At 46.2% G+C, this 11,298-nt stretch overlaps 1 protein-coding gene across 1 annotated transcript in view; it reads left to right on the top strand.

Annotated features, from left to right (window-relative positions):
• Positions 1-1,214: 1,214 nt before the first annotated feature.
• Positions 1,215-11,298, top strand: part of VSTM5 (V-set and transmembrane domain containing 5) — a 322,302-nt gene continuing 312,218 nt past the window's right edge. The window contains exon 1 of the mRNA XM_069639533.1: positions 1,215-1,453. Coding sequence (XP_069495634.1) covers positions 1,288-1,453 — 166 coding nt within the window. The 5' untranslated portion in view covers positions 1,215-1,287. The remainder of the gene's footprint in view (positions 1,454-11,298) is intronic.

Below are 11,298 nucleotides of genomic sequence, written 5' to 3'. Positions count from 1 at the left end.
GCACGGCGCTCTGCACGGCTGTTCAGTGAGACCTGTACATGGGGTGCACGGGGCTCTGCAAGGCTGTGCACTGAGACCTGTACATGGGGTGCACGGCGCTCTGCAAGGCTGTGCACTGAGACCTGTACATGGGGTGCACGGCGCTCTGCACGGCTGTTCAGTGAGACCTGTACATGGGGTGCACGGGGCTCTGCAAGGCTGTGCAGTGAGACTTGTACATGGGGTGCGCGGCCCTCTGACATCATGACCTTCGTTTGGCAGCTCTCCTCCACCACTGCCAACAGTTGATCGCTTTCAATGCTTGCAGTGGCCTTTCACCTTTAGGGAAAGCGGACTACAATGATATATTACTATGGAATTTAGATGCACATATTTGATGTTTCAGAAATAATGTAACACAAATTGTAGGGCTCGATTCATGGAATTTTTTGCACGGTACAAAGTGACTTTGCACTTCTGAAAAGTGACTTTGCACTGCCGACACAAACCCTGATTCATGAAACTGTGCAAAGGGTATTTTTGCAGTGCAAAGTCATGTTGTACTGCAAAAATGACTTTGTACTGACTTTGCACTGCAAAAACACCCTTTGCACAGTTCCATGACTCAGGGTTTGTATCAGTAGTGCAAAGTCACTTTTCAGCAGTGCAAAGTCACTTTGAACCGGTCAAAATATTTCATGACTCGGGCCCACAGTATTCTGATTCTGACAGGTTTATAAAGTGTGGTTGAATACAGGTGTGATTTGTGCACACATGCATTTGCTCACACGGAGATGCCATTTCCAGCAAAATATATACGAATGCCTGGATCTCCCCCTCTTTAACACCTGAAAAATAATGATGCACTGAACTATTTTTACTTTTTTAATTGATTTGTGAATCTCTCAAGCGTCTTATGCTGTACAACTCACTCAGAAGGTCTCAGTTTTAGGGTGACGAAGATTGCTCCGGATGACCATAATGCCATACACATGAACTTCTCACCCCACTCAATTGTTCTTAGAGTGCAGCGCAAGTTCCTGTATGATGGTGTTGATATAAGGTGTGATAGAATCAGTCGTGACGTAGTGCGTATCTAACGCCGACGTGCACTCCTGCCAACAGTGCAGCAGGCAGCCGTGATGGACAGGGGCGTGTAAACAGAGCAACCTGCGCGCATGTGTTAAGGGCTAAGGGCATGCCGAGGGAAACGGGTGCGCCCAGAGCCTCCTACCAGATCATTCGGTTTTCTGGAAAGCAACGCTGTAGTATCAGGTGTTCTGCCAGCTTTCTCCATGATGTGTGCCCATGTTCCGCGGCCGTCGTGCCTTCTTGTGCCGGCGTCTAGGCATCCGAGCTAGGCAGTCACAGGTGCAGCAACCCCGTCCACCTCATGAGGTACCCTCGCAGCCACAGGACATGCTCACTGCCGGGGTGTTTCTCGCGCTCTGCTTCACGCAGCTGGTTTTACAATGTAAGTACAACTGCGGATTGCCACGTGTGGAGTAGCAAGCGGCGTGCCTTCAGAAGGAAAGCATTGCTGTCCGTGCCTCGGCGCTACATTAGTGACCAGCTACAAGTGTTAGGGATGCTGCACAAATGATGAGGCAATTTGCTTCGCGCCATTTTGGCTAACAAACATTGTACACATGTGCAATTTCTGCGCGAAGGCTGCACAAATGGCGCTGCGGTGTGGGGTAAACACAGGCAGGTCCTAGTGGACGCCCTGAAGCAGGACTGAGCATAGTTGCCCACACGTATGAAAACAAGTTGCGTGTGGCAAATAAATACAGTAGAATACAATCTAAGTGGTCACTTTGTCACTAAAGGATATATATGGAAAACACTTTTTTAAAGTTATGTTTCACTTTTTTAAAACGTTGTTTGCTGTCTATAAAAAGTTGAAATCTGTTGGGAATAACTGGACACAATGAAATAAAAATCAACATTAACACGCACATTGATGAAACTTTAACTCACCATTTTGTTGTGTATTGTTAATATGTGATGTTGTAAATATGGCAACAGCGCTTTGTGTATTTCCATGTATATCGGTGTATCTGCGTGTTTGTACAAAGCATATGCATGCTAGTTATTGTTTGCTGTGAAAAGTGGTATGTTGATGATTGTAGAATTTTCTGTTGTTTTGTGTAAGTTCTTTTGGTAAGTGTAGATGTGTGTATCAAAGTCATGTAATTTAAGGGCAGCATTATGCCTGGGTTTTTAAATGGCAAATGTATGTCTTTTAGAATGTATTGTATGTTTGCTGTGTACGTGGTTAGTGTGCATTGCCAATATATTCCTGCGTGATGATGTCACTTTTTTCCGTGTTATTTGCGAGGATGAATTAAGGTTCAAAGGATATTGGGTTTAATCTTGGTTTTAGTTATGTTTAGTGTGAATATTACTTATATTTTATGTTATGCTTAGATAATAGTATTGTATTAATTGTGTACATGTTATATTGACTTTTAGGCAGAATTATATGCAGTACCCTTTGGGAACACCACACACAATTAAGACTACAAGTGACAGTACAAATTCACCTTTGGTACAAGCCTGTACTACAGAGTAAAGTGGTAGCGATGGCTGAGTAGCCAGACTTATCTCAGGAGTAAGTGAGCAGTATCAGAAGTTACACAAAGGACAGCAATTACTATGATTCAAAAAAACACTGACTCAAGGTTTCTGAGTAAAAGAATATACATTTATTTACACATCAGTTGTATAACATCTCACTAAAGTAAAGCAGTTGAAAAATCACACTCTTAATACAACACAACACAACACTCCCAATAGATTCTGGACAAGTTAAACTCAAAATGAAGTATGAGCAAAATGGCACTCTAGGAATTTAATTAGGGAGGGAAAAACAAAGTTAGACTAAAATGGAGCAGTACCAACAGGTAAGTAAGCAGGGCAATCTAGAAAGAGGAACTACCGTGATGGGATGCAATCAAAAAGTCTTAGGGCCAAAGTCAATAGGACAAAAGTCTTTTGCTCAAGATCACACAGTTCAGGGTAGTTTGCGGTTAAGTCTTTGCCAAGAGTTCCGGACGAAGTTGGTCGACAGAAAAGTTAGTTTAAAGAGAAGAGAAGGACAAGCCCTTGGATTGGCGAAAGGTTTCACACACCTTCACTGTGGCTGGATGAAACGAACAACCGGATTTGCACAGTACCTTTTAAATGGAGAAGAAGCTGTAGCTGAGGCGGACGTTCCTGGCAGTTCCGGTAGGCTCACGGTTCCTGAAGCGACTGTCAGACTGACACGAAGTAGGAAGACTGGAGGGTCCTGCATTGTCCAGGGAAGAAACCAGCAGCAGAGCAAAGCAACAAATAAAAGGTGTGCTCCTTAAAACCCAAGTGGGGTCTGACCTTCCTGGCTATCCGGTTCACTGTAGCTCTGTACAGCAAATTCGACCAGAAGAGGGAGTCTTGGCTTGTAGTTTATTTGAACTAGTTGTTCCCACCACCTCAGGGGAAGAAGATTCCTGGTAGACCTTCTCTGTCGTTGGAGCTTGAAAATTCGGACCTGCAGCAGGGCTTCACCGGGCAGTTCAGTCGTTGTAGAGGTCATCTTCTGTTAGCTCCTCGTTGGTTCTTTTGTTCCAGTGGCGACTCTGCCTTTCCAATCCCAGAGACCTGCATTTTATGCAGCTTTCCCCCATTCACACAGCCTGGCTGTCAATCACACAGCAGGGTGGCTGTCCCGCCGGGACAGTCACCTAGCCAATCAAACAGGAGTGCGACTTGGGTTACCAACGGAACCCATGGCAGGGGTCCTAAAACCCCGCCCTCACATCCTGCCTACCGAAACTTTCAGGCGCCTAAGGAGGGCTTCTGTGTAGAAGCCAGCAAAGAGACAGTAAACAAAGGAATCAACCTGGTTTGGCGTGCAGAGATAAACACGAGAAAGACATTTTCAAAAAGAAATGGCGAATAAACCCAGCCGGAACCGTATAAAAATGTATAGGGTCTAGCAGTTTTAAGTTTTGGCTAACAAGATAGCCTAAAACAATACCAAGGTTATTTAAGATAACCGCGGTAGGAAAAATAGGGTAGTTACCACTGCCACCAGCCAAGTCTTGATGAAAAGGGAGTGAAACAATGCTCCAAGAGAAACAGACAAAAATGGATAAGTATTAACCCTTTCCAGTACTCTACGTAAAATACGGTGTACTGGGTCTGTGCATTTTTAAAAGACTAATAAAGTTAATGGCAACTTTACATGTTCTGGGAGACAGTAGTCAGTCCCAGAAAATTGAGTCTGAGTTGGGAAGTCTAAAAGACAACCCTGTGTCACTGCACTGAGGGTGCTGTCTAACAAACAATAAAAAGATGATGCCTATGGAGTAGGTGAGGCTCCACAGTCTATGAACACAAGGAAATGTTTAAACACACAAAGCAAAACACATGTAAGAGTGGGAAAAAGGGCTCACACTCTTACCAGGTGAAAAAAAGAAGTCCTAGAAATCCAGCAAAGCTGCTAAGGGAGTCAGTAGGTAAGGGAAATTAGCCATTCTTGAGAATTCTCCCTAACATTGACCAATTTGATAGTAATCCCAATGTTATAAACATGTGCTTATTATTTTCTTTACTTTTTGTATTTTAGTTTGCGTGCACACCAAAGTTTGTGAATGATCTGAGTAGTTGCACTTTATGCAACGTATGTGGAAGGTGTTGGATTTTTGCGTTGTATATATAGTACTGGTTGCGGTGTGTAGATATAATACTGGTTACTGTTTTAAGGAATTAAGACCGATTCATTGCATATTTAGCAGAGTGCAAAGTGACTGGCAACAAACTGCCAACAAACACTGCCGACAAACGCCCTGATTTCCAGAGCGGTGCAAGTGCACTGCAAAAATACACTTTGCACCGCTCTGTGAGTATGGGCCGGTTCAACAAGTTTGTTGGCAGTGCAGTCACTTTGCACGGCAATAAATGTTCCATGACTGGGGCCCTTGATGTTTTATAGTTTGCTGCTGTTGTAGTTGTGGGAAATGGATTGTTGTGGTCGCATACATAATAATAAATTAATGCACCTACATTGAGGGAGTTGTTGCTGTCTTAGGCCCAGGCCGCCCATTCACACACACTCCGGTTCACAAGGTCAATAACATACAGACACGTCTGTGCGCTTCAGGGTCCCGGCGGCTAATGCAGCCCACGGGATCCCATTTATTCCATGCGCATGCGCGAGCCGGAACGAATACGCAACAGTCCTCCTTTTCTTTAAACAAAAAACAGAACATAAACACAATACAATGCAACAGCTCAACGTGAGTCAACTATCACTAACTCCGTTGTTCATGGGTCGCTGTCCATTATATAGTCTTGGAAATGTGCAGGACATATCCTTGTCTCCCTGCTCGGATATCTCCTGATGGCGTCCTGGCCTGGACGTGGAACATCCACTAGTGGAGGGTCCCCCCCACTATTGCCATCTTCAGGTGTCGGGCTGATACTGGTTTCCTCTTGCCCATTGTCCTTGTGGCCTCCTGCAGATCTCCTGGTCTCGATCTTCTTGAAATATGACACATTCCACATGACGGTCCCACCCCTATCTGCTGCCGTGACCATGGATCCCTTTGCATAGGTTACATCCATGGGTTGGGGCTCATAAGTAAGGGACATTTTACCCTCCAGATGTCGATTTGCACCAGCACTGTGAAATGCTATGCTTTTGTAGGTTTCTCTGGGCGCTCTCACTCTCGTTCCGCGTTTGTCGCTCTATCCTTACTCTGTCATCAATTGTTCCTGGCTCGCGTCCCTCAACCTCAGGTATGAGCCCTCTGGGGGACCGTTTGAATAGTGCCTCCGCAGGCGCCACTCCGGTGGACTGATGAGGGGTTGTCCTGTACTCCCGAAGGAATGCGAACAGATTTTTCCGTAGCTCCCCTCCACCATTCAGAGATATTTGGAACACTTTGTTTAATGTTCGCATGAACCTTTCGGCCTCTCCATTGGCTCGAGGCCAGAGGGGGGTCACTTTTCAATGTCTTGTTCCCCGGTCTTCCAAATACTTGGCAAATTGTTGGCCATGAATTGGTGGACCATTGTCCGAGCACAGTTCATACTGAAACCATGGGTTGCAAAGTTTTTCTCCAGTACCAGTATGGTGTAATCGCATGCCGTTGACTCCACCAACTCAATTTCCGGGTATTGGGATCACTGGTCTACCACCGCCAGGAAGTAGGTGCCCCGCCCTGTGGACCCGAAGTCTGCATGCACTGTGCCCCACGGTTGCTCACTCCTCTCCATGGATTGTATTTGGGGCTCCCTTTCTGCTGGACTGGCAGCCTGAGATGGAATACATTAATGCACAAACTCTTCTACCCTCTCGTCCAGGTTCGGGAACCACACCTTGACCCATAAGCGCGCCTTTGTCTTGGCCGCGCCTTAGTGCCGCTTGTGGGCAAGGTCCAACACTTTTGACACAAGTGCGCGAGGTATGATAATTTGGCACCCTCTCAGTATCAGTCCTTCTTCTGACCTCGAAAGGTAATTCCTGGCCCACCACAGCGCTTGCAAGTCCTGTTGAGCACCCTTTTCTCTTCTGGTATTATTGCCAAGTACACTTTTCCAATCACCAGTGTCCATGGCTGCTTCAATGATCCGAAAGACCTCATCCGTTCTGGAAGCCTCTACCAGTTCCTGGACCTTGAGTGCCACAGGCATGGCTGCCTCCACTACAAATCGTACCATTTCGAAACATTCAATCACCTCCAGCTTTTCTTGTGTCCGGCCTGACCCTGGGTGACAAGACAAATAGTCAGCTGGGTTGTTGTTGCCCGGCCTATATTGTAACTTTACCCCGTACTCTATTAGGGATAGCATCCACTGCTCTATCCGAGGTGGGGGCTTGAACAATCCTCCAGCCATGATAGGGATGAGTGGCTTGTGGTCCGTAACTACCACTACCGGCTTTCCCAGGATATATTAGCAGAAGTGTTTACATCCCCATAGGATGGCCAGCGCTTCTCTCTCAATTTGCAAGTAGTGTTTTTCTCTGTTTGATAGCGCCTTGCTGGCATACGCAATTGGATGCATCTGTCCCTGTGTGTCCGCTTGAAGCAGCACCGCACCCAAACCTACCGGGCTGGCATTTACTACTATTTCGGACTCCTTCTCAGGATCAAAGTATGCCATTGTCTCACTGCCTGTCAGCGCCGCCTTGATTTCCTTAAATGATTTTTGTTCTTTGGTGGACCATTCCCATACGGCATCACTCCGAGGGAGGGCCCTCAACATCTCTGACAGCGATGCCAGAATGCGGATGAACCACCCACAGTAGTTTACCATCCCCAGAAAGCTCCTGACCTCTGATGGTGACTCTGGGGGAGAGGTTTCTTGGATGTCCCGCACTTTCTCTGGGTCAGGGGACATGCTCCCAGCATGGAAGACAAAACCAAAAAATTCTATCCGATCCTTGAAGAACTCACATTTGGTCTTGTGTAGCGTGAGGCCCAGGCTCTTGATTCTATCCAGTGTTCTTTCCAGTCTTTTCATATGCTCTGCCTCGGATGACGCAAACACCAAGATGTTGTCGCTTAAGTTTATCACGTCCTTTAGTCCCGCGAGGGTGCCCCTAATCACATTTTGGAAAACTTCGGTGGCTGACGAGATGCTGAAGCTTAGCCTTTTGAAGTGATACAGGCCCTCATGTGTTGTAAAAGTTGTAATGTAGCGGGACTCAGGGTGTAGTTCCAGTTGGTGGTATCCTGAGCAGAGGTCTAATTTAGAGAACACCGTAGCACCCAGTAGTTCTCCCACAATATCATCCAGTGTGGGTGTTAAGTGACGTTCTCGTCCGATTGTCATCTTGGGCAGCCTCATGTCTACACATATCCGAACCACCCCTGGCTGCTTGGGCTTTGCCGCTACCACAATTGGGGAGACCCAGGGAGTCGGGCCCTCGACCCTTTCGATAATGTCCATCTCCACAAGAGTCTGCAGCTCCTTCTCCATTTGTGCCCTGAGATGGAAAGGAATCGTCCTATGTTTTAGTGCCGTGGGTCTCACTGACTCATCTATATGAAGGCGAATGGGTTCCCCTTTCAATTTTCTTATGCCTCTCAAAATTTCAGCATATTTCTCCATGATGTGGTCCATGTCTGTCAGATATACTGACATCGCAAAATGTACAATGTTAAGCGCCTCTGAGGCCGCACAGCTGAGGAGTGAATGGGGGCTTACCTCCGTAACAAAGAATCTGGACTTAATTGAATTTTGTCCATGAGTGATGGTGGATGCCCCTCTCAGAGGTAGCGGCGTGTTACCCCCGAAAGTGTATATTCTAGCCTTAGTTGCTTCAAGCGCTGGTGGGCCAGGTAAAGCTTCATAGTGCCCCACAGCCAGGACACACACTGATGCACCAGTGTCTATGAGAACCAGCGTTGGCGTTGTTCCTATGTTGACCACACAGGTGGGTTGACGTTGCTTCCTTATGCCAGATGCTATGTTGAAGATGAAGAATACGTCTTCCTCCTCCTCCTCCTCTTCCGCTATGTCCAATTCCTGCAGGCCTTGTTCTATTTCAACGACATTTTTGGATTTTCTCAGGGTGCCACTGCCAACCCTTGCTGGACCTCTGGATGCAGCAACTGGTACCGCCACCCTGCACACCCTAGCGTAATGTCCTGATACCCCGCATCAACCACATACTCTTGATTTTGCTGGGCACTCCCCGGCATGAGGGAGATCATAGCCGCAAAATTGACATGACTGCCGGTGTGGTGGATATCATTTATGATAACTTTCTGGCTTTTACGGCGCCCACTGTAGTTTTTGGGTCACTGAATGTCCTATGGCAAAGGCTTCTTCACTTCTCCCAGGGCGGACGTTTGCTTCCATACGGGCCCCTCTACTTTCTGCCAGTTCGTATGCTCGCCCCATATCCAGGATCTGGGTCAATGTCAGGCCAGGCTCATGGAGTACCTGCCTTCTCAGCTTCCCCGAGCTGCATCCTTGAATAAGCTGGTTGTGTATCATGCCTTCTTGATTTTCCTACCTGCATGTACTAGCTAGCTGCCTCAACCTACCACAACATTGGTCCAGAGTCTCTTTACTCGACTGTCTCTCTGCACACATGACAAATCTGTCATGACAAATCTGTCATAGTCCACATTTGCTAGGGGTAGAAAATGATTCTGTAGGGCCGTCTTGACTGCTGCATGTGTTGTCGCTTGTGAGTTTAAGGATTCAAAGATTTGATGCACTTCCGAACCTGCCAAGTACAGCATGGTCGCCACGTTGGCGTCATCCTCCATTTCACCAGTGGCTCTGAAGACCATTTCTAGTTTCTTCACCCACAATAGCCATTTGGGGCCTAGTTTGGACGGGGGCCCGACATGTCAAATTCCTGCATGGGCGCTAATGTTCCTTGCTGCCTTCGTGGCATTGGCCCAGGGGCGAAAGCGGCATCTTCCCGATCACCCATCTTATCAGACCGCACAAGCACCTCACTTTATACTATGAGGCCGCATGTCTGCCACACCCTGGATGCAGCTGCGCACTCAGGCCGTGGAAAGGCCTTCTGGTTGTCTCCAACACCTCTAGGAAACTGGGCCCATAACCATGTGATGGTCATATTAAAGTCCTGTTTTTTTTTCTTTTTTATCGACAGCAATCCGTTGTGTAGCAAAAATTATTCAAATTCACTACTGACCGGCGCACGAGCACCCGTGAGGGCCGCAACCGTCGTAGTGTAATTCAAAATTGCGGCCGCGATAACCGCGTCGTGAATCAGCACCGTTTCGGGCGTCGGATGGATTCTTTTTCAATAAGGGACGCCGTCCCAAGAATCCACCTTCACCCTCCCCACCAATGTTGCTGTCTTGGACCCAGGCCGCCCATTCACACACACTCCGGTACACACAGTCAATAACACGCAGGCACGTCTGTGCGCTTTAGGCTCCCGGCGGCTAATGCAGCCCACTGGTTCCCATTTATTCCACACGCATGCGCAAGCCAGAACGAGGCTCGCATATGCGTAGTAACATGCGTTTCAATACGAAACAGGAGTGAAGCATTATTTTGTACCAAGGAAAAATAAATTGAGTGTTTCTGCTGGAATAGCATACGTGGATTTTAATGGTGATTTGATTTCCTTTTTATTTGTATCATTGTAGACATACCTATACCAACAAGGCTAAAACACATGTATGCGGTTGCTGTTGGTACTCTTGTTCAGAGAGGAATTGCCATAGCATTTCAGTGCTGGACTGCCCATGTGGGCGGGACAAAGACTGATGTGCAAATGGATATTTCCCATCTGTGAAATGTACAGTGAGCAAAAAGCGTGTGCTCCAAACTCTCATCTCAGAACAGGTTATCATGCCATGTTCTTTCTGGAGAGGAGCGACTGCTGCCTTTTTTGAAATATTTACAAGGAACTTGAGGTTGGTCACCCTTAGTTACCTGGGGGCAATTTTATACACAGATGTGAATTGTCCCCAGGATGCATGTACAACATTTTATATTGCATTTTATATTGCAACATTAATACTTTCCTCGGAAACTGTCCTATTTTATAACTTCTGTTCCCCATGCGGTAATGAGTTCTACCTAGTTTGAACAGAAAGAACATAAAATTAGATTTAAAACTATGAACTTTTCACATTTTTACTAATTCTTGCCGCAGAGTTAAGTCTTTAAATTTAACTTATAAAATAGGCTTTGAAACCAAAAGTAAGTCCATTGTCACTTGATCATTTTTTTTTCTTTCCTCCAACTGACACCAATTGTCACTTCCTCCAAGGCAAAGTGGGATTTCCAGTCTTAATTGAAGGTTTTATTACCCCTTCACAGGTGAGTGTGCCAGTCTGCTATTGTCCCAGCCTGGAGTACAGACAAATGTCTGATGAGCATGTGAACTTCCTTTGTCCTGGCCCATTCAAAGTTTTTCAAGCTGGCAATTAGCGTTTTCCTGTGCTGGAAGTTTATGGTGTGCCTGTAATTCTAAAGGAAGTTGCAGGGCTATCAACTGGAAGAACAGGTTTTTAGAGCTTGCCAACTCAGCCCAGTTGATTTAAAAGTCTTTATTTCCTGATTTCTGAGTCTTGATTTAACAAAACTGTGAAATAAAAATAGCCTATGTGTATATTATCACCAGCCACAAACATAATCCCATTACATTGCTAAGTAAGCAGGCTTTCATTAACAATTTACTTTTAAATAGGCAATTTTTTTTCAGTCAGCAAAACCCATTTTACCACATGTGTTAAAAACTGCTAACATTTCTTTCATTCATTTCGATTTGGCAGCCCCATCTGCCTTTGCAATACTGCCTTGCAGCCAAAGTCATTTTCCTGGAAG

This window comes from Ambystoma mexicanum, chromosome 7q, assembly GCF_040938575.1.
Source record: "Ambystoma mexicanum isolate Mex_15411 chromosome 7q, UKY_AmexF1_1, whole genome shotgun sequence".
NCBI lineage: Eukaryota > Metazoa > Chordata > Amphibia > Caudata > Ambystomatidae > Ambystoma > Ambystoma mexicanum.
This window is presented reverse-complemented; position numbering and strand designations above follow the sequence as displayed.